Here is a 24,087-nt window from a genome sequence, read left to right on the forward strand (position 1 = left end):
GGAAACGTGGCCTTGATTTTATTAGACCTATTAGTTGTGTTCAATACGGTCAACCATGATCTTCTGCTTGGCCGACTTGCCTCGATCGGCATTAAAGATGGAGCCTTAGCCCTATTAACTTTGTTTCTCGCAGATTGAGCTTCGTCACAAGCACAGCAAGACTGTGGAACACATTATCTCCAGTACCCGAGAATAAATCAAACCTGATGATTTCAGGAAGAGTTTACAAACATGGCTTTTTAACCAGTAAATGATCCATCTGTTCATAGTTATCGTATTGAGCTGCAGCATATTGAGGATTAGCGCCTAGACATCCCAGGGTATTAGTTGTGCTCTATAAATCATATTTTCATTTAATTTCATTATATTGATTCTGGCAAACTACAATGCATACGATACAATTTTCTCCACTAGCGCTTCCAAAAACTTCTTCTCAGAACTGTTATGCAGTCTTAAAAATAAGATCAGCAATTTTGAGATGAGTAATGGAAATTGATTTTGATGTCTTGTTTGAGTGGGAATTCCTCAGGATACTGATGCAAAGAGTAAAGATGCCACCCAAGTTTGAAGGAGTGGTGAAGGCATTGTACCAAACACCCAAGGCAGCTATCTTCATCAATAGTCATTCTGCTTTGGTTTTAGTCCTGTGAGGGACACATCATAGTTGTCCCTTTCTCTGGTGCTATATGCATTGTAAATGGAACATTATTTCTCTATAAATCTTAACTCAACTTGTAGTCTGTGTAGTCTGTTTAGGATGAGAGGTGTAAGACTAAGGCCCTTTATATGAGGATGAGCTCAAAGCCATCCGACAGCTCGTCAGGGGCTTTCCGCCTGACATCATAAGCTTCTGTCTGACCGCAGTATTATGATACTGGTGGTCAGAGGGAAGCATACAGGGGGATTCTGCTTCACTACCGACAGGCTCACAGAGCCCGTTGGGGCAGCGGGTGGAATTGTAATCCCAAAATGACAGCGGAGCCAGCCTCTCCGCTGTTGGCATTACGATGTCGCTTTCGCCTGCCCGTTCATGGCGGTCTGCACACCATGAAAAGGTAGGTGGAAAGTGACTTTGGAGACCCTAGCAGGGCCCCCTTCACCCCGGCCCTCTGCTATGTGGCCTGGGGACACCTATGGTGCACTCTAAGCATTCCTGCACCATATGCCAGGCACCACATGGTGCCTGCCGCTCGGAGCAGTGATGTTTGAAAACATCCTTTTATTCTATTGCAGCTTGTGCTAATGGCCCTTTTCCGGCCGCCACACAAGCTGCATTAGAAAAATGTATGTTTCCGACTGCCCATAGTGTGATCGTATCCTAATACTGTGGGTGGAACTGCCGACTACTAGTTGTGCAGTTACATTCCCATTTCATTGTCGGTCATATCGTAAAAGGGCCCTAAAAGTTTTGAGCTTTTTCTGGTGTGCTGAATTCTACAAAAAACTGTTAATTCCTCTATTGAAGATATTAAGAATGATGTTGGCCATATTTTATGGTACAAATATAATATTTACCCTAACTGATATTGATCCACTCTGTGCTTAAGACTTGCATTATAGGAGTGTGAGAATCTTCCTTGTTTCTGATAGGTTGCAGTAGTTTAGTAAGTGTGGTGATTCCCCAAAAACTGCTATATCTGTTTAATGCCTTTCCACTCTCTGTTCCTTAAAAAAAAAAAACTGTACTCGTTATATCTTCCTTTGTCTGGCAAATTAAGCCACACTAAGCTCATTGGTTCCTACAGCTGTCTTTCCTCAATGGAAGATGGGATCTTCTCATTAAAAATTACTGTAATAATGGATGATGGATCTCATACTATAAGTCCCATCTGTTTTATTCTCTCCTTTTTGAAACTTTCAATACTTTCTAAATGTGATACTTTCCTAACACCTCATGGAGCACGACTAATAACATAACATAACAGGTGTATTTATAAAGCACACGTTCACCCCAGCAACTGAGCATCTTGGCCCTGAAATAACAGATGTATATTGTTACCCAACTCAATGGTACTCAAATACAAGTTCAGGGATCCCAAGCCCCATGTCCATCTTTCAGAGTGCTAAGTTTCTTTGACGTGTGGAATGAAATTCACAAACACTTCAGAACTATTTCCCTCTAAGGTAGGCAATTGTGGAAAGTCATATATATCTGGGGCCCGATGTAGGTAAAATAGATTTACCGATTTTTAATTACCGAATCATACCGATTCGGTAATTAAAAATCGGTAAATCTAAGGGGTGGAGATGTAGGAACATCCAGATGTTCCTTTTACCGAATCGGTAAATATCTGTATTTACCGATTCGGTAAATACCGACCGGTAATGCCCCATTCATTCCTATGGGCTTTGAAGCCCATAGGAATGAATGGGGCATTACCGGTCGGTATTTACCGAATCGGTAAATACAGATTTTGACAAGGGTGCAGGGGGTGTCACTTTGACACCCTCTAGCACCCCCAAAAAATATTCGGGGGCCATGTGGCAGGCATACCTGCCCTAAGGGCAGGTCTGCCTGTCATATGGCACAGGTGTGCATGCACATATGTGCATGCACACCTGAATCGGTATTTTACCATCAAATATATTTGATGGTAAAATACCGAATCGGTAAGGGTTGTGGGACTCAGAAGAGTCCCACCTACATAGCAAAAATACCGAATAGGTATGAATACCGATTCGGTATTTTACAGATTCGGTAAATTTACCGATCCGTAAATTTACAGAATCTGTAAAATTCTGGGCCCTACATACCAAATATTATTTACCGGTCGGTAACGGCCGAAAATACCGATTTTCGGCCGTTACCGACCGACCTACATCTGGCCCCTGATTCTTTAGATAGCATTTCTTGTAAAGTTCAGAATTAATTTTCCCTTCAGCTGATAAGCCAGTCTGTTCTAGTATAGAGTTTTTAAGCCATTTATGGATATCGAGCAACAAAGAGTTAGATGTACTATTGACTGGTCACAAAATACTGATCCCAATTTCCGACCAGCATTTTTGTAACCAGTAAGGAATTTTAAGAAACGATCTATGTATCAATAGGTCAGCTCTTAATATTTCAAATCGCAGTGGGTCACAATCCACACTACCTCATAAATATTACTGAGATAGGTTCTAAATTGCTACTCACTACAATTGGAGGCTATCACAAGTATAATGGGCTGCTGGAGTAATCAAAAAATCATGTCCGAGATTATTTTGAAATAAAGCATTCTTTTTGTCAAATGCAGCCCTCTTCTCTAAAGGGAAAAAAAGTAAAAATTTTTTAACGTTTGTTTAAGAGTTTCCAGTGATCTCTTGAACCACTGACAACTCTCCAACTAACTTTGGGCCTAATTACGATGGTGACTGTCATTGCAGAGGTTTGGAACCCGACCAACATGTAGTCGGTGGTTCCAACCGACAAATTAAGATGCGACCACCGTGTAGGCAGTCGTAAACATCCCCTTTTTCCATTGTGGCTTGGGCTGAGGCACGGAAAAGGGCCACACACAAGCCGCAGTGGAAAATGGGATGTTTTGAAACATCCATGCCCCGTATTCCAGGCACCTGGGGCATGGGTATTTGGGGAGCACCTGGCCTCATAGCAGAGGCCTATGGGGGGGCCTGCTAGAGGCCCCCAAAGTTCCTTTCTGACAGCCTTTCCATGGCAGTCGGATCGCCATCCATAAATTGTCAGAAACGGACATCGTAATCCCTATAGTGAGGCCTGTGCAGGCACCGCCCCTATTGTAGAGATTATGATCCGACCGATGGGCTCCTTGAGCCTATCGGATGTGTCGATTGGTCCCTCCGCCCACATCGGTCGGTCCAACTGCCTCCTAGTGCGGCAGTGAGACCACTATATTGGATGGCAGTCGGACTGCCACCAACAGCTTGTCGGTGGCGGTCGGACCGCCATCCTAATCAGGCCCATAATGTTTTCATTCACAAACAGGAAGCAGTCCTAAGGGAACCCCTTCCATTTTGCAAATGCATTACCACCTCCTTTGAGGTGTTGCAAAACATTGATACCGCTGTTACCATTTAAGTATTTGTATGAGATGACTAATACTGAATTGGTTTCAGTTAGGAATCTCATTTTAGGAATCGGAAAAACATTTCTGGCTCCTAAAATGGGAATAGAGCATTGAAACTGCTACTAGGGCTAGATTTTATTAATTCCTTCTTTTTCATTACCTGTTTTTAAATTCCTGATACAGATCCAATCATCATCATCAACTAACTTTAATCATAGCCAATAAAGTACATATAAATAAAACAATGAAACATCCATTAAAGACCTTTTTCTCACAGGGCCAGATAAAATGCAGGCAATAAAATAATAACAGCTCGGCTCAGAAGATAACATTTGTAAAAGGTCAGGGCAGGTCTGGCCTGTTTAAAATTAAAATTTAACAAAGATAAAATAGACTTAGCAGGAAGAGCAGCGAAAAAACACACAAAACAGGAAATAGTGCAGTGTATCTTGGTCCGACAATTATTACCATACATCCATTATTCCAATTTCTTTTCAGGGCCTTAATCCATACGGCATGCACAAGCAGCAAATGGGTTAAGAAAAGAAAGTCAATCCTTGCCACTCCAACGTGTTCAGGGAAAGCCCTACCATCTGATTTAGAAAGCTAAGTGCCACAGGATTTCCAGCCAAACCCTCATACGACTTGCTGATCGCTGGCGGATTCAGACGTATATTTTTCGACTTCGCTTACTTCAATAACACCGAGCACATTTACTGTATAATCTGTAATAGAAGGCCAAGCAAAAGTAACCGCAGAGTGATGCGTACACGTATTTATTTGCTATTCTAAACCGAGCCTCTGTATTTCTAAACTGAAAGCAAGTGATAAACAATTGCAGTGTGAATTCGACTTCTGTGACACATCCAACTGATAGCACATCTATCATAAGATTAAGTACGGGATATTCCGTAGAATAGCTGTGTTGCTTTGTTTACGGTATTCCCCGAATATCATATGCAAGTAGTTCTTTCATAAACCTACATCACTTGTTTCATGCCCAGATAGAAGTTTACGTTTATTGATATTTTTACCACACCCTGAAAGACTTACTTTGAATAGCAGCGACCTTCTCCAGAGAGGCCAGTCCATTCCTGTTCGGCGTTTCATGCAGGCAGCTTTCTGGGAGGGTCTCCAGCTGTGAGAAGGAATTGGAACAGCATCAATAGTTTGTTTTTGACCTGATGAACAGAAACAAAAATGCCCTAGAAAATGAAAACACTTCAACTCTACAAAACTAATTTAGCTTATAGCTGATTCGAATTCTCGCAGGAACGGGCGGGATTGGGCATTTGTTATTCCTTTGCCACGACATCGCATTCCAAGGGGCTTTCCTATTGGTGGGAGGATTAATCTAGTGAGTCACTGTGAGAGCAGGTGCATGTGTGGTTTACATTATATATCATCAACTCCCTTAGCGTTTTTAATAGACCCCCTTGCAAGTTCAAATCACATCCTTTGGTATCTCTATGTGCAGGTGGGCTGAACGTTAAAAGTTCTTTTATTTCTCCTGTCATATTCTCAGGTTAAATGTTTTATAACTCACTCCATGCTAAAAGAAAACGTGGTGAAATGGACGAGCCCGCGGCGAACATTAACCTGGGTTTCTGAAATGAAGGTGAATCCAAGGATGGTTAAAGTAGAAGCTTGTTTATTCGAAGAGCACAGTACAATTAATCCAGCATAGATCAGTATCAATGGATAACTGACTCTTACAAAGAATGCACATCAAAATGACATATGCAAGGTTCTACATTCAGCAATGACATAGGAAAGAATGTGTGTGGTTAAAGGAGCAGTACAGAAATAAGCAACACAACAGTTTCCCCATGCACAATTCCAAAAAATCATGTAAAACTGGATCTGGCCAGGACTTTATGAAAGGGTGTTTGGGGCATGGAGAAGTGAGTGAACAATTAGAAAGACCATTGAGGTAGCGCTAGGATAATTATCGCCGGGTCACGTGGAATTTTATCGCTGAGATAGCGTGCTATTAGCAAGGCTTATCTCAAAAGCGATAAAATTCCAAGTGCTAACTGCCAAATGTGAGATAATCATAAAGTAGCAATAACAGAGGTTATCGCTACTTTGCTTGTCACTCTGCAGGTTAGTGTGCCCATTGATAATTGGAGAAATGTCGCTTAGCGTCATTTCTCCAGTTATGTCAGGGCAGTAACGCCCACTTTAAAGCTGGGTGTTCAGAAAACTGGCCCGAATGAAAGGTTTCAAGCGATAGCGTGACCTTGCTGATTAGGCGCTAAAATTATCGCCACTTTTCGTCAGAAAAAGGATGCAAAAGCGGCGATAATTTTTTATCGCCTCGTTGATGATATGCCCCCAAGTTTGTTAGCCCGATTTCATGTAAAATTCCCTGATAATTCCTATCCTCCGTTTTCCTTAATACGCCTTTCATTCTCGTTCAGTATCCTATGCAACACATACATTCTTCGATCCCTACTGCTTTTGAACAGCTTCTTATCCTGATATACTCCCCTATATTTTTACATTTTGTGACTCAGGTTTTAATCTCCTTATAGCTCTTTCTATCCTCGTTATCTTTTTATCGCTATAGCTCCATTTCTCAGCCGTGCTCCATGGCGCCTCAACTTTATTTCTTCATTTTATCGCATTCAGGCTCTTTCTCTGAACATCTTTCTCTCATATTTCCTTTTTGCTGTCTTTTCCCTGTTACTCTGTTATTGCCCTGCTCTCTGCTCATCACATGTCTGCCGATCCTCTCATTTTTTGCTCTCAATTTTGCCCTCCTTCTGTTCACATTGGTTGCCCCATAGCTCTATCCAATCTCTTATGCTGATTAAGCTATGGTAAATGTGCTATTTAGCAGAATAAAACTAAGGAATTGGAACATTTTGCGCCCTTACACTGACCTGACAAGAACTTCTAAAAAAAAATGGACATGTGGACTAACAACCCGTTTTTATCCGTGTGTTATTGAAATTGTTTAGTTTAGTTACTATGTGTTCTAGAGATAAAAAAAGAAAATCTGCTACATAAACAATAATTCACTGTTTTAAGCTCCCCAAAAACATTTAAATAGTCTGTGTGCACAGTTCGGTGCAGACAAAAAAGGTCTAATGCAATAAATCATTGTAAAGGGCATAGAGAAAAATTATTCTCCTTTGACCACTTTGAAATAATAACTTTTTGCAGTTAGGCAATGCAGATATATAGACAACACTGTAAGAGCAGTTGTCTATTAAAGTAAGATCTAGAGGCTTTCCAAATGCTGCTTTGTTAGTGTTATGCTTGTTAGGAGTTGAGTACAGTGGAATAGTATACATTGGAGTAGCTTAGAGTGGAAGGGCGGGCAGTGAATTGTCGTATATGTATATATATATAGTGTTGTAATAATGAGTGACTATATGTATTTGTGATTGTATGGGTGAATGAGTGAATGTGTGTGTAGACGTAGAAATCAGTGAGTGCGTATGTAGTAACTGGTATTGGTGTGTCATGATGTCATCAGTGATGCCATTTGAGATGTCATCAGTGATGTCATCAGTGATGTCATCAGTGATGTCACTGACCATGTCATGAATGATGTAATATGTGACATCATCAGCAGTGGATTGCGGGTGCGCGATATATAGTTAGTGCAACTAACTATATATGGAATTTCATTGGTTTTATGTCAATAAAATGTCCAGCTAACTATATATGGTCTCTAACCTATGGTTTTTTCAGTGAATTTTCAAGGTTTTGTAAATGCAAATTCCTAACTATATATGGTCTATAACCTATGGTTTTTTCAGTGAATTTCATTGGTTTTTTAAAAGCTATAGCTGTAAAATATATTCTTTATTACGTGACGTATCACATAGCCACGTGACATGCCTCATGACGCGTCGCATAACCGTGACGTATCGGCTCTGCAGCGCAAACAAAACCCGTAACTAAAACGCGCCGGAGCACGCTTACAGATATATATTTTTTTTTTAACCTTAATTAGACAAAATCCACACGTGCACATATCTTGAGGCCTTGCAAAGGCACATCAAACAAACAGTCCCTACAATTTTACCAAGTTTGCTGGAAATCTATTCCCTTAATTTTTTTTTACTGTTTCTCTTGGTTTTCCCCTTGTTACGCTTACCGGGACGCTACCCGGTACGCGAACCGGACGCTCCAAAAACACAAGATGGCGGACTGCCGTTACGCTGCCGGTTAGCTGCCCGGTTCGCGTACCGGGACGCGCCTCTACGGCGAAAAATCGCAAAAAATTTTTCTTTTTTATTTTTTGCCCCGCGGGGCACTTTAATATCACCCTCATCAATCCTAGGGGGTCAGGAGGGGTCTACCTTGCCCCCTTTCCTTCATTTCCCCCTTTGCTTTTCACCACATCTTGTCTCTCGATCCTACCGAGAGACAAGATGGCGGCCGCTCCGGACTGTTTAGAATGTTGACAGACACCGGAGAGCCAATCAGCTTTGCTTCGCGAAGTTCCGTTACGCGTCAGGTACGCGAACCGGGGCGCTAACCGGAGCGCTGTTACAGATATATATATTTTTTTAAACGTTAATTTCTCAAAATCCACTGGAGCACATATATTGAGACATAGCAAAGGCACGTGGGGCAAACCATATCTACAATTTTGCCAAGTTTCATGTAAATCCATTCAGCCGTTCGAGCTAAAAGTGAGTCCAACCGCCCTATGGAAAAACTAATGGGAAAAACATGTTTTGGGACCCCCCTTTTTTCTCGGCCCACCCTTGACGAAACCCCCCCCAATTTTCAGGGGCTGCTCAGAATCAAAATGTGCCATTTTCCTGAAAATTTCAGCCAATTCCGTCCACAAACGCCAAAGTTATTAGACATAGAATTTTCAGAAATCCCATAGAGAAAAAATCCTAACTATATATACCTACTGGCTATCGCCAGTAGGTAATATATATATATATATATATATATACATATATATATATATATATATATATAGGAATCCACAATCCTGGAACGCCGAACAGCAACAGCAACGGACACAGCCATATATATATCCAAAAACGATGCCCTGATGTGGAAACAAGACTCAAGGAGGAAGGTTAAACACCAGGAATTTTATTTGAATCAGCGTGTCAGTCCGTAATTCTTTTCTTTGTTCCCAACGCGTTTCAAAGCCAGGGCGGCTTCTTCATCAGGGGAGAATCACAGAGCAAATAGAAATGTTGCGCCAGCAAGTATTCATGCGCATGCGTTGATTGATCCCAGGTGGGTTGAGTACTAAGCATGCTGGTACTTGCAGTTCAGTGTTCTCGGCGCTGGTATTGCCTCAGTGGGCTTTCTATCTTGTTTGCGATGTGAAGTCCAATAAAACACCCGAGTGGGTGACAGACATGAGAAGCTGATCCTTTCGTTGTTCACACCCTCGTTGCGCCATAGTCCGACGTGCAGTGTGCCCTTCGAACAGCCCCACTGGGTTGTGGTGTCGAGTTTCCTGCAGCCAGGCTGCCGCATGTAAATCCAAAAACGATGCCCTGATGTGGAAACAAGACTCAAGGAGGAAGGTTAAACACCAGGAATTTTATTTGAATCAGCGTGTCAGTCGTAATTCTTTTCTTTGTTCCCAACGCGTTTCAAAGCCAGGGCGGCTTCTTCATCAGGGGAGAATCACAGAGCAAATAGAAATGTTGCGCCAGCAAGTATTCATGCGCATGCGTTGATTGATCCCAGGTGGGTTGAGTACTAAGCATGCTGGTACTTGCAGTTCAGTGTTCTCGGCGCTGGTATTGCCTCAGTGGGCTTTCTATCTTGTTTGCGATGTGAAGTCCAATAAAACACCCGAGTGGGTGACAGACATGAGAAGCTGATCCTTTCGTTGTTCACACCCTCGATGCGCCATGGTCCGACGTGCAGTGTGCCCTTCGAACAGCCCCACTGGGTTGTGGTGTCGAGTTTCCTGCGGCCAGGCTGCCGCATGTAAATCCAAAAACGATGCCCTGATGTGGAAACAAGACTCAAGGAGGAAGGTTAAACACCAGGAATTTTATTTGAATCAGCGTGTCAGTCCGTAATTCTTTTCTTTGTTCCCAACGCGTTTCAAAGCCAGGGCGGCTTCTTCATCAGAGGAGAATCACAGAGCAAATAGAAATGTTGCGCCAGCAAGTATTCATGCGCATGCGTTGATTGATCCCAGGTGGGTTGAGTACTAAGCATAAATATATATAAAAGTTTCAGGGACGTTGTAGTTAGGCACAGATTCCACTTGTACAAAACCAGTAAAAATTCATTTGAGATTTCACCAGTGATGTCATTAGTGATGTCACAAGCGATGTAATATGTGAGGTCATAAGCAGTATATTGTGGGGGAGTAAGTTATAGTTAGCTCGGGAACCTATAACTGCTGAATTTCACTGGTTTAGTACGAGTGAAATCTGAGCCTAACTATAATGTCCCTGAAACCTTTTGCTTTTTCAGTGAATTTCTATCTTTCTTTTCAATTCTATTTCCTCTCTATAATGCCCCTTTAACCTTTTTTTTATGCGAATTTCTTTGTTTTTTTAATTAGTAGTCGCATTTGCAGAGTGTTGGAGTAAGGTGGTGGGGCCTCCGACCAGCTCACACCAATCTCACAGTGTCGGACTTACTGGAGGTAACAGGAGGGGTTTTTGGCCCCCAAGGACCCTCAGCTTCTAAGAGGACTTCATCCTCTAACTATTAGTGTGCCAGGGCATTTGTGGAGTGGTTAAGAAAAGGGGTGGGGCCTCCAGTGATTTCCCCAGGCTGGCCTTTAAAAACATGTTTTATTTTATTAGGGAAGGGGGTACATTTTAGCCCTGGGGACCTTATCCTTCGGGCCAGGTCTTTTTGCAATTGTGGAGGGGTGCCTCGTGGTCCACTTCCCCAGGCTCATTTTTCCCCCAGCGACTCCATCCCTTGGAGACTGGTCTATTAGTAATAGGGGAGGGGGTCCATGCAACCCCACACCCTAGGCCGGGTTCGGCCCCAGGGACCACTTCCCCTGGGGTCTGTCCTTTAAAAAAAATATACTAGCGGGGGCTGTATGGCTCCCCTCCCTGGGTCGATTATGGCCACAGGGACCCCATGCCCCCGGGCCTAGATATATACAAATGGGGAGGATGGCTGCTTGGCACTACTCTCTGGGCCAAATTAGGCTTTGGGAACTCCATCCATCTTTCTGTGGGTGCCCTAGGGCCTACATTCTTCACTGGGAGCACGGGGAGCCTGAAGGCCCTGCGGTCCCTGCTGGCTCCCTGCCTCCTGTGGGAGCCGGCACTGCTTTCAGACACAGGGAGCTGCTAAACATGCATCTCCCTGTGTCCGAAAGCAATTCTGCTCTGCTTCCAGCAAGTGAGAGCATTTCTGAGCTCTCGCTTGCTTGAAGTGGAGCGTTTGCTGTGGTTTGGCGGCAGCTGTAAAGCTCCAGTGAATCTACAGCAAACAGCTATGTTCCTGGGGTGGGCATCCTGGGACCTAGCAGGAGCCAGCTCTGGAGGTTGGCGCCCTCAGGGCCATCCATAGCTCCAGGAGGGGGGTCATGCTGTCCCCCTCCTTTTTCGTTGAAGTACCTGCCCTAGGGAGGTGGCCTGGCCCCTAGGTAGGTGTTGGTTCCTGGGACCAAGTGGTTCCCTAAGGCCCCCAAGTACAAATGTAAAATGACCGGGTAGCTGGTGGTCCACAGGACATGGGGGTCCAAGAGACCCCCCCTTAATTGTGCATAAGCCTCAGGGAGGTGGTGGTCCCTGTGGCATTTATAAGCCACAGGAGGGGTGACCATGCACCCCCTCTCTTATTTTCCGCATACCCACAGGACCTGACCCACCCGGGTATTTAATAGTAAAGAAGCGCTGGAGCCCAGCTATTTTTTAAAAAAATGATGTGCAGGTGCCACGGACCCAACGCAGCTTGCATAGAAAATAAAACAAAAAAAATGCTTTTTGGCTCCGCGGAGTCCTTGTGGGACCCTCCCCATTAAAAGGCCTAGGCGGCCAGGGTATTCTTATCCTGCCCCCTTTTCTTTTTTTAAACATTTTTTCTGGGACTCGGCTCAAGCAACAGGTCAAGGAAAACCAGCATAGCTGGCATGCCGACATCCAGGGATAGGCTAAGTGAGTCACCTACCACTAAGAGGGTGATTTCAGTGCTGTGGAAGGGGAGAAAGCCGGATGGGGAAGTGTCCAGAAGGTGATGACTCTCTAAGTAGGAGGAAAGCTGTTTATTAACATAGGACTCAAGCACCTTGCCAAACGAAGGGAGTAGAGAGATAGGACGATAATTTTCCGGGTCTGTAGGATTCCCATACGTTTTTTTAAGATGGGTGTGACATAGGCAGCTTTCCATTCCCGGGGAACAGTAGCTAAAGATAATGATACTTTGCATAAAGATGTAAATCAAGGTTCAAGAGTGCCAAGCATTGCTATGGTGTAAGGAGAACACTGGTCAATAGGGGAGCCAGATTTAATTTTAGCTAGAGGATCTAGCAGTTGAGTTTGTGTGATGTGTTCAAACCAGTAGGTAGGTATAGTTAGGAATTAGTTTTCATAGACAAGGTGTTTTTTGTTTGTACTGATACCTTTGGCACCGTTGGATGAAACTTCATGAAATGTTCAAAACTAGTATGCAAATTACTGCAGCCTGGAACGTTTCGGGGGGATCCAATAAGCAGGGGGACCAAAACACATTTCCCTTTGCAATTTCTCGTAGGGATTTTAGACATGACTACAGCCTGAACTGCTGAATGGATTTACAGTAAATTTGGCAGAAAGGTAGATCTTTGTCCAGAAAGAGCCCTTTTTTGTAATTTGGTGTAAATCTGTTCCATCGTTTTGGATTTATTAAAGAAAAAAGAATTATAGATAGCTAGGGATGCAGAACCTCCATGGATCCAACAGATCTCATGGTGAGATTTGATTGTCTGCCACCACTTTAACCATAAAGTGGTGGCAGCCATCTTGGGACTCAGGTCTCAGCCAGATTACCACAAAAATGCAAAAAAGACGGGTGCAGGGTAGGAATACCCGGACTCCCTAGGCCTGACGGTGGGGTCCCACAGGGACAAAACATTCGTATTTGTTTTTAATTTGAAGGCTCCAAGGGAAAATTTAAAACAAGTATTAGTAAATGCATCAGGTTTCGCCTATGTTAATAAGCTTTTTTGTTGTAAGTTGTTGCTTGCTGAGTAGTTGTGCAATATAAAATACAGACATTCTGTTAAAGTGTCATGAATTGTTTATGTACAAAAAGGCAAAATATTGTGCAGTTACTAGTGGTATTATAAAATGGAGACATTAAGTAATTGTTGGAGGACAAAGGTAAAAAACAAGTGCCCGATAAATAGGCTTGAAAGTGGTACAGCTATGGGGAGTATAGATAAGGGTGGATGAAAAACCATACAAGTACAGCGTAAGTGCTGTTTTTGCAAATCAAAAATACAAGATTACGAAAACTAGATGAAAAGTTGTTCTTTGATTATTGCCCATTGCTAAGATAAGCAAATGAATATTAATTTTAAGTTTTGTAAATGAAGAGTTGTGCAATATAAGTGAAAGAAACACACTGAAAGTGAGATATTGTTTTATTGAGATAGGCAATGTTTTATTACATATTTCTATTAAAAATTATTTTTTAATTTTGCATCAAACATTTATTTTTGTTATTGTGAAAAAACTTAAACATTAACATAAACTCTGAAACAATAATAAGCATATAGTAAATATTTGCTTTATCATTGGCATTGTGCTACTGACGGTTTACGTTTCTTTATTTAAACAGTAAACTGTGACATTTTCAATTTTCGTGCTATATACTTTGAAGTTTGTATATTGTAACAAATACTGTATTTTTGTCAATGTTATAATAACTCCTGGTGCCACTGCACCTGTTGCACCAATGAAATCATGATCTTAGTGCCATCTAGATAACTGCACTTTGCCTGTTTTAAGAATGTGCAGTTAGTGTTCTTTATATTATATAACAACGAAAATACAGGAGGCTGTTTAAATTACTTTGGATAATTGAAACCCGTTTTAGCAATTATTATGCTAAAATATCATGCATTAAAAGCATGCAAATAAATATGAATGCATTTTACATCCATGGAAAGATGAAAGGCAACATTCTTACTATTAAAAAATAACTCCTGTTTCAGTATACAGAGTATCACTCAATTACCACGTTGCTTCTTCTTATGGCCAATGGAAAATGCAGCAAACAATATAAAATGTTTTTGGCGATAGAACAATACAAACTGCACAGTAAAGGCCAGTCCAAAAAGAAGCCAGTCTTACCACCTACCTGCTTAGTAAGCGAAACGCTCGGTGTCAAAAATGTGGAAAACTCACACCAAAGAAGAAAACAAATGCTTTAGTTTTATTCTAAAGTTATAGATACCTTCTGAAAAAGGAACAGCAGCACAAATCCCATACAGTCACCAAACATGCTTGCCCACAAAGACAAGCGTTGATGCAATGCAACAATGCCCAGCAGCTGGAATTTTCTAATTTGCTGCTCTTGAAACTATACAGCCTCCCTTCCTGACCAGTAGAAGGTACAGACTGCAATCACAAACCTCAAGGAATACTTTTAGAACAGGCACATGACTGACTTTACAATCCAGGACGCTGCAGCAGTTGTCTGGCGCTGTAATGTTATACAGAAAGTGTCCAAACGGATAAAGGAGGTTAAAACATCCCTTGAGAGCACCACAGAGCATGTTTATTTAAAGCACTGCAATCACTTTGTTCAGGTTTAAGCTACATAACGCACCAACAACATGAACATGGCGCAGAATTTTTTTTATGTGAAAATTAGTTACAATTTCCACTCACTAAAGCAGAGTTAAACAACCAAGTTTTAAATGTGCGCAGCCAGGGGAAGATAAGTATTGGTACACAGTAAACGCTGTGCAGCCTTAACGTATGACAAAAAGTTCCACAACTTTTAGGCCGGTTGCTACTCCACCTGCTGCACCTTTAAAATCATGACCCTAATGCCTGCAAGATAACTGCAGTTGTGACTGAGTCTTTAGTTGTAAAATATAGCAATAATTGGTGTTTAGTGGGGTGCCTAGATCTTTTGGTCCTGTTGCCACTGCACTTGCTGCACTACTGAAATCATGGCCCTAGTGCCTGCTAGATAACTGCACTTGTGACTGCTTGTTTAGTAGTAGAATATAGCAAAATCTGGTGTTTAGTGGAGTTATGACAACGTTTGACTCTGATGCTAGTGCACCTGCTGCACCATTTAAATCATGACCCTATACCCTGAGAGGTAACTTTACTTGTGATTGCCTGGTTAGTAGTAAAATATATAATTATTCGGTGTTTAGTACTGTGTATGGAGCTTTTGGTCCTGGTGTCACTGCACCTGCTGCGCCGCTGTAACCATGACCCTATCGCCTGGTAAATAATGCCACTTGTGACTGCTTGTTTAGTAGTAACATTTGGCAATAATCTGTATAGTGGGGTACCAATAGCTTTTGACCATGGTGTCACTGCACCTGCTGCACCATTCAAATCATTCCCTTTTAACTGCAAGATAACTGGAATTGTGACTGACTGTTTACTAGTAAAACATAGCAATATTTGGTGTTTAAAGGAGCTATGACAACTTTTGGCCACCCGCTTCACCATTTCAATCATGACCCTATTGCTTGCAAGGTACCTGCACTTGTGACTGCATGTTTACTATTAAAATATAGCAATATTCAGTATTTAGTGGTGTACCTAGAACTTTTGGTACCAGTGGCACTGCGCCTGCTGCACCATTTAAATCAAGCCCCTTTTAACTGCAAGGTAACTGCAATTGTGACTGCCTGTTTAGTAGTAAAATATAGCAATATTTGTGTTTAGAGGAGTTCTGACAACTGTTGAGCCTGGTGCCACCATTTAAAACATGACCTTATTGCCTGCATGATAACTGCACTTGTGACTGTTTGTTTAGTAATAAAATATAGCAATATTTTCAGTTTAGTGAGGTTCATAGAGCTTTGGGCCCCGGTGTAACTGCAGCTGCTGCACCATTGAAATCATAAATCTACTGCCTGCCAGATAACTGCGCTTGTGACTGTCTGTTTAGTAGTATATTTTAGCAATAACCTATGTTATAGCTTTTGGCCCTGGTGCCACAGCGCCTGTTGCACCATTTAAATCAAGCCCCTTTGAACTGCAAGGCAACTGCACATGTGACTGAATGTTTAGTTATAAAAATATAGCAATATTAGGTGTTTAGCGGGAAAGATTACAAAATGTAAACAGTAAACGGGATGCAGTGTTAACCAAAAGAATAAAGTTCAAACCACCAATGCGGATGGTAATGAGTAGTTAGGCCACGGGAAACTGATAGGAGGAACACAGTAGGGAGAACAGTCCACAACCAATAGAAATAGAGGAAAGTAAATTGGCAAGCATACGGACCAATAAAAAGTGAAAGCAGGATGTTAGTCCTTTATAAGATATAGTCAAAACAATAGATTTCACAAGCACACGCAAACGCTGTGCAGGTGAACCCTAAAAAACACAAGTGCAGGTTCCTCCACTCGATATTATGGGCTACCTGGGTGGACCAGGTACCGGGAAAATTGATTCTAGTTTTACTTGGGGACGTGGGTGCCTACATCTCCCCCTACCCAGGTCATTTTCTGATCTGGGAACCCCAAAACTCTTGGCTGGGCTGGTCAATCAAATGGGAGGGGGCCACACAGTCCCCCTGCCAGTGCCATTAATGGCCCTGGGCACGCACCCACCTCAGGTCCAGCTCTAGCTATGTCCCGGGGTGTCCATCCCCAGGACAACGACCCGCACTGAGGCGGGCAGGGAAATCTATGTTTGCTGTCGATTGGCAGGAGCAATTTTAAGTTCTAAGTCCGCTCCCAGGGGGCAAAAAAAACAACAAGCATTGGCATAGCGAATAGGTCTCGCTTTTGGTACCTTATAAGTATTTAGTTATACAGCACAATGTCCTTGGTGCAACAACATCAACTGTTGCATGGCTAAACACTTATAAGGTCCCAAAGGCGAACCCTATTGGCTATGCCAATTCTTGTTTTATACATGGTACAGTGCAAACGGCAAAAAAAGCCATTCAATAGGAGCCACACAGCACAAAGGCAGCATACCTGCTTAACCAATGTTCCAGGCTCAAACCACACCTGAAGCAATCATCCAATGCATGTGTTCTAGAGACCTCTGCAGACATCTTTGGATCGAAATCTTATTTTCCTTTCACAAAAACATCAGCAATTCAAACCTGAAAGTATTACTATATTACACCTTTGTAATAGAATAGTTTTGCATGCAAGATCATCCCGCTGACAGTTGCGTGCTGCAGATAACGAGGACAAGGACCTGTCAGATAAAACAAGTCAAGCTCCTGTACTTGTCACTGCACGAGCCCTGAGCTCACAATCCCAGCATATATCAGCAGAAGGAGGAACACGCAGCACCATTTTGTTTAACCATGTCAGATGAAAAAGGATAAATAATACAGTATCAGACTCTGCATAATCAATCAACAGCAATACCAGTTGAACAACGACCTCCCCAAGAATAGGGAAACACATTGCGAGAGGCACGCGGGCGAAGCAAAACTATTTATAAATGGAAGGATTGATGCCAGCTCACTGCAAACGACAGACGATAATTTAGATCGACTTCGGAATATTTCCATTCATGAGCTTGAAGGGTTGCCATAATTAGAAAATACAAATGCTAAAAACACGAAAGTTGGTCAAATCACTGGCAATTAAATTGCGTCAGAAACAAAGTGAGCCCAAAAACATAGTGTTACCCCTTTCCACTTAAAGCCTGCCAAGCTCCTTGAGTCCGAGTTATAACACAAAATCCTGATTTAAAAGCGTCCTGCAGAAAGAATACAACTCTTTGCTGTTTGCAGCCTCCGTGAAGTAAGTTGAGAATGCAATTCACGCTGCTGCCTTTCCATAGTGTCTGAAATTTCGGCATCATGGCCGTGGTATGTGCGTGGAACTCCTGGCATTTGTGGACTGAACCAACTGAGTAGCATGCTGGTTTCACGCTATCCTGTTTGTTCCTGGAAGCGTGCGGTAGTGTGTGTTTGCCGTTCTGGCCAGTTTCTGTAGCTGCACTGCCCTATTGGTGAGGAGACCCTGAAAATATGGCGGTGGCCTGCCGGTTGCCCCCAGTGTGGGGGGCATGGGGGTGAAGGGATGCCGCCCGGCGGCAGAGGCCTGCAAGGCACTGTGCCTCGCCTAACATCTTCTGATTACTAGAGGCCTATGGACATTCTTCCTGGCCTGTTTGTCACAATACTGTCATTAAAGGCAAGCTTGTTCACGGGGCAGGAATGCGCATATGGTTCTAATCACCCGCCCATGTGGCGTAACCTGATCCGGGCTTGCAGTTCCTGACATTGGACTACTGCTGGCAGGAGTTGCCTGCGCTCGAAACAAATATCCGGGGGCTTTGCTCTGGGGGAGAACTCTTTGCAGATACAATATCTTGCTATTTAGTAAGCTACCCTGACCTATCAGGCGAGGTTAAACTTCCGGCATCTGACTCTTTCCATCCCAGCCACTTTATTGTAACAGATATGAGGATCGGTTAGTGGGGTGTAGAAAGCAAGCGCAGAGCAAGGAAATAGGAAAGATGGTACCCCCACCAGGCCGCTATCGTGTATTGATTAATGAGGACGTGGGGGGCAGGTTGGTGCGTCCCTGAAAGTGACGCGGGAAAGCAAAAGTATTCTGCTTCTGCTCAATGAGAAAGAGAGAGGGGGCGGGTTGCCGCGGCCCTAAAAGTGATGACGTGTGGGCACACAACAGCTGAAAGCAGGCTGGCAAATGCCAAATGGCACGTCGCGCGCGCTTGTGCGCGTAACAGCAAGTTGGTGGGCGCCAAAAGCCTGTGGGTAGCACTTTGAGAAGCCAGTTACTAAATGTCTCGCCAGACAGCGCATGCGCTGGCTCAGGCGAGACTTAAAAAGGGCTGTCGTCACAGAATGGACTTACAAGAGGGGGATAACATTTGTAAGCATTGTCACTATAATTTGTCTTTAAGAGCCTCAGTCAGAAAACCTGTACCTAAACTGGGAGGAAAAATGTTTCTGTTAAACTGTAGCTCCCTTCTGTTCCATAAGCTTGATATTCTCTCCCTCTTGGAAGATCCAAACCCTGATGCGCTCTTCCTTATAGAAACTTTGCTCCATTAGGAGTCAAGTCCTGACATTGTACTGGCTCTTTCCCCAGTCTGCTATATAATCCTTAAGGATAGGGAAAACAAAAAGGGTGGGTGCTTGGCCATTATTTTAAAATCAAGTTTCACTTGTGTAACTTACCCCCTTGCAATTCCAGACTGTGAAAGCCTGGGGTATGCCATTTTACTGTCCCATACTGTTACATTCTCGGGAAGTTTAGTCTATTGCCCTTCAGGCCCCTCATGTCAATTCACTCAATCTTTTCCCGAAGCTGTAGTGATTCTGGCTACTAAACATAGTACTTTTATAATACTGGGAGACTTTAAATTGCGTTTAGAAGAAGTTTTTGATAGTAGAGCAACAAGTTTTGCACTTGACCTAGCCTCAATCCAATTGGAGCAAATGGTTAGCACTCCTACTCACATAGGAGGCCATCTGTTGGATCCGATGTCTGTCATTTTCCTGGAATCCAACTGAATACTGCATCACACATCAACTGGTTTTTGACCCAAGCACATTACAGAGACTGCCCTATTGGCAGTGGTGGAAGAGGCATAAAGGAGAATGAATCAGCGGGCTACAGTAGCTATTGTGCTCCTGAATCTTAATGCAGGCTTTGAAAAGGTTGACCACTTAATACTGTTGGTTAGAGTGGGTAGGGCCAGAGTTGCAGGGAAAGCCTGGATTGGGTGGGTTTCTTTTTAAAGGAACAAACATAACTGGTCTTTGACAGGGACTGTTCATCGTAAAGTCTGTCCATGGGGTGTTGGGTCCGACAGGGGCCCTCAGTTAGCCCCATGTTATTTAATATATATCTCAAACCTTTGGAAGATGTTGTGTCTCCCTTTGGGATTTTTATAATTTCTTACGTGGACGACACCCTCCTAGTGTTGTCTCGTGCCCCAGAATCAGTTCCTTTAACATCTAACCTTGGACTCGGCCTGCAACAAGTACCCAGCCAGATGAACACGTCTTGGCAAAGCTCAATTGAGTGAAAATGGAATTCATGATGGTTTTGTGCATGCACAATCTGACCCTAACTATAATGTCCAGGTAAACTTTAATTTTTTCAGTGAATTTCTATTTTGTTTAATGTTATTTCCTAACTATAATGTCCCTGTAAACTTTTTCTAGTGAATTTCAATGGTCAGTGAGTGGGTGTATGAGTGACTGTATGGGCCTGTGAGTAGGTGTTTGAGTGGTTTTCTGGGTGTGAGTGGGTGTGTGGGTCAGTGAGTGGGTGTGTGAGGGGCTGTATGGGTCTATGAGTGGGTGTCTGAGTAGCTGTATGCATCTGTAAGTGAGTGTGTGAGTAGCCGTATGGATTGGTGATGGTGTGTAAGTGGCTATATGGGCCTATTAGTGGGTTTGTGAGTCTGTATGGATGTGTAAGTGGGTGTGTGAGTAGTTGTGAAGGTGTGTAGGTGGATTTGTGAGTGGGTGAGTGTGTGGCTGTATGTGTCTGTGAGTAGGTGTGTGAGTATCGGTGTTTGAGTGTGTTTGTGAGTGCCCCCACTCCCACGTTAGTTGCCTTTGGGGGGTTGGGAATAGGGTCTGGCTATTACAAACCTCTCCACGCATGGCTGAAGGTCATGTGTGGCATGGAGTTAACTGCATGTGGATGATTGGTAGCAGGGATTGGCTGCGGCCAACCTCCACCATGTGCAGCAGTGGTCGGATTAACGTATTGGTAATTAAATATTACTTAACATAAAAAAACTGAAAGTCACTGAAAAACAAAGGTTGCAGAGACGTTATAGTTATGTTCAAATGTTGCACCCACAAAACGATGGACATTCAGCAGTTATAGTTAGTCATGTGAAGAAACTATAGCTCATGATGTAAAGTAGCTTTAGGCCACTTGTAATGATTTCTTACCAAAAGTATAACTATAACTGCTGAATTTCTATAGTTTTGTGTGTGTCAAATGTGAAACTTACTATAACATCTCTGTAATCCTTGCTTTTTTCAGTTAATATATACATATATTCACTGAAAAAAACAAAGTTTACAGGGACTTTATAGTTAGGCTCAGATTCTACACTCACAAAACCATATAACGTCAGCAGTTATTGTAACCTGAGCTAACTATAACTAACTCTGCCGCAATGCACTGCTTAATACCTCACATATTACTTCACTTATGACATCGTCATTGACATCACTTATGACATCACTATTGATATCTCAAATTACATCACTGATGACATTATCCAGTGAGTGTGTTTCTTAAATGTTTCTGAGACTGAAAGATATATACTAAGAAGCTACTGCATTAGATACATTATTATTTGTTCTTCACTACTAGTTCTTTATAAGTGATACTATTTCTAACATATGTCATCTGAGTCTCTATCTCACTGTCTGTATCAATGTGTGAGTGGGTGTCTTAGTGGTTTATGGATGTGTGATTGCATATGCGAGTGGCTGTATCGCTGTATGAGTGGGTTTCTGAGTGGCTGTGTGAGTGGCTATATACATGTATGAATAGGTGGTCGAGTGTTTTTTTTTGCATGTGAGTGACCATGTCAGTGGTTGTATGCATGTGAGTGGATATGTGAGTGGTTGTATGGGTGTGTGAGTGGTTGTATGGATGTGTGAAAGCGTATGTGAGTTGTATATTAGTGTGTGAGTGGGTATGTAAGTAGTTGTATCAGAGTGTGACTGGGTGTTTGAGTAACTGTGGGTATGTGAGTGAGTATGTAAGTGGTTGTATGAGTGTGAGAGTGGGTATCTCAGTGGTAGTATGTATATGTAAGTGGGTGTGTGAGTAGTTGTGTGAATAGTTGTTTGTGTCTGTTAGTGGGTGTGTGAGTGGTTGTATGGGTATGTGAGAGGGTTTGTGAGTGAAATGGGTGATGTCTTTAGTGATGTCATTTGAGATGTCATCAGTGATGTCATCAGCAATGTCACTGACCATGTCATGAGTATCTATGGTGTTGTGTGTGCACATTCTGAGCCTAACTATAATATCCATGTAACCTTTGTTTTTTTTCAGTGAATTTCTATGTTTTTGTTAGGGGTGGGTGTAAAATTTCGTTCCGCTTGCGGAAATTGCGATAATTTGACATTTTAGCGTTCCGCGGAAAGCACGAAAATGTAAAAATTTCCGCAATCCGCATCTTACCGGAAATTTTTGTCTTACTCGCGCTGTAAAAAAATACATTTGCGCGCGCGCGATCGCCTTACCTGAATCCCCACGATCGCCGACAAGTTTTCCCGATCCGGTCGCGTTCTCCACGAAATGTTGGATTGTGGTAGTCATTTGCGCTATCTCGCATTAACGTCATTTGTCGCGCGATCACATCATTCGTCGCGCGATCACGTCTTTCTTCTCGCAATCATGCACTGCAAGAGTATGAGATGATTGAGTTCTCGAACACGTCGTTCTCCACCGCGAGCGAGAGCGTGAGGACGCGAACACGTCATATCGAACGCGACAAGGAAGGAGAGAACGCGATCTCGTCATTTTGGACGCGCCGGCCGAAGTAATGTGATTTGGATGAAAAAACTCCTCAGATTGACATTTGGCTGTCCTTTTTTGTGCAAGGAGTCCTTTTTTAAAAAGGTGGGGAGAGGGAGGAAGTGTCACAGAATCTCCAACTTCCTCTTCCTGTCCAACAGGCTCCTCCCAATGCTTTGTCCATCTCCTGGCCATTCTGCCTTTGGATTTTGAGCTGGAAAGATCACTCTTTTTGTCCGCTGCATCATTGCAATTGGATTTGAGGATTTTTTAATTGGATATTTTACAAGTGGTTGTTGTGTCTGTTTGATTGGGGGCATTGCAGTTGTTGCAACTACAATTTGATTTTGGTAACTATCATTCCTTTTTTTTTAAATGTTGTGGGTAGTAGTAGTCAGTAGTAGGCCTGAGCTAGTCATGGCCTCATGGGTGTGTGCATGATGAAGCAACTGTTCCTTTGGTGTTTTTTGAATGAATTTCATTTTCAATCATCATTTAGGGCCTGGATGGCATTGGATTGAGTTAGGGAATGTGTTTTTTTGGGGTGGGCTTTCTGTTGTTGGGCCTGGTCTTGTGGCTGGTGGCCATTTAGAAGCCTAGGCCTTCAAGCTTGTCTGGCCTTGTCTGCCAACAGGCCTGCTTTCATCCAGTAGGCTCAGAGCAGGTAGCCACTAGCCACAGCTTTATTAATCAAGTGTTTCTGTGTGGTCTGTTGAATTTAGACATCATTTAGGGCATGGATGGCATTGGATTGAGTTGGGAAGTGTGTTTTTTGGTGGTGGGCTTTCTGATGTTGTTGGGCCTGGCCATGTGGCTGGTGGCCATTTTGAAGCCTAGGCCTGCAAGCTTGTCTGGCCTTGTCTCTGCCAACAGGCCAGCTTTCATCCAGTAGGCTCAAAGCAGGTAGCCACAGCTTTATTAATCAAGTGTTTCTGTGTCGTCTGTTGAATTTAGACATCATTTAGGGCATGGTTGGCATTGGATTGAGTTGGGAAGTGTGTTTTTTTGAGGTGGGCTTTCTGATGTTGGGCGTCTTAAAGACATGTCTTTGTTGTGTGTGTCTGGTGTGTGTTGGTATGCAATGCACTCTCCAGACCTTTTTGGGGCCTGTGAATTTTCATATTTGCATTTTGTTGCATTAAAAAGGCAGAGCAGTGTGCTTTAGCATGCATCCTTTGCCTGGCTTTTATAGGCCTTTGTCAGCTCCTGGTGTTTCCCAAACCCCCTGCTTGTTGCTTGTGATTTTTTGAGAGTCCATGTGGCTGGGGACCTTTCTTTGTGTTGGGAGTTATTAGTGTCCTGCTTCTGCCATATAGGCCTGCATGGTTTTCCTATTGACTTACTGCTTCCATCCATCCACCCCCTTTGCCAGCAGCAGCTCCATGAATGATGTAATAATTTAATGGCAAACAGGGTCCACCCCACTTCCATCACATTTTTAAATTGGTGGTTCTT

General features: G+C 42.9%; 1 protein-coding gene across 1 annotated transcript in view; it reads right to left on the reverse strand.

The window, feature by feature from the left end:
- HDAC9 (histone deacetylase 9) overlaps positions 1–24,087 on the reverse strand; it is a 2,824,806-nt gene that overhangs the window by 200,461 nt on the left and 2,600,258 nt on the right. The window contains exon 24 of the mRNA XM_078663676.1: positions 5,079–5,163. Coding sequence (XP_078519802.1) covers positions 5,079–5,163 — 85 coding nt within the window. The remainder of the gene's footprint in view (positions 1–5,078; positions 5,164–24,087) is intronic.

The sequence above is a fragment of the Lissotriton helveticus genome, chromosome 10 (assembly GCF_964261635.1).
Source record: "Lissotriton helveticus chromosome 10, aLisHel1.1, whole genome shotgun sequence".
Classification (NCBI taxonomy): Eukaryota; Metazoa; Chordata; class Amphibia; order Caudata; family Salamandridae; genus Lissotriton; species Lissotriton helveticus.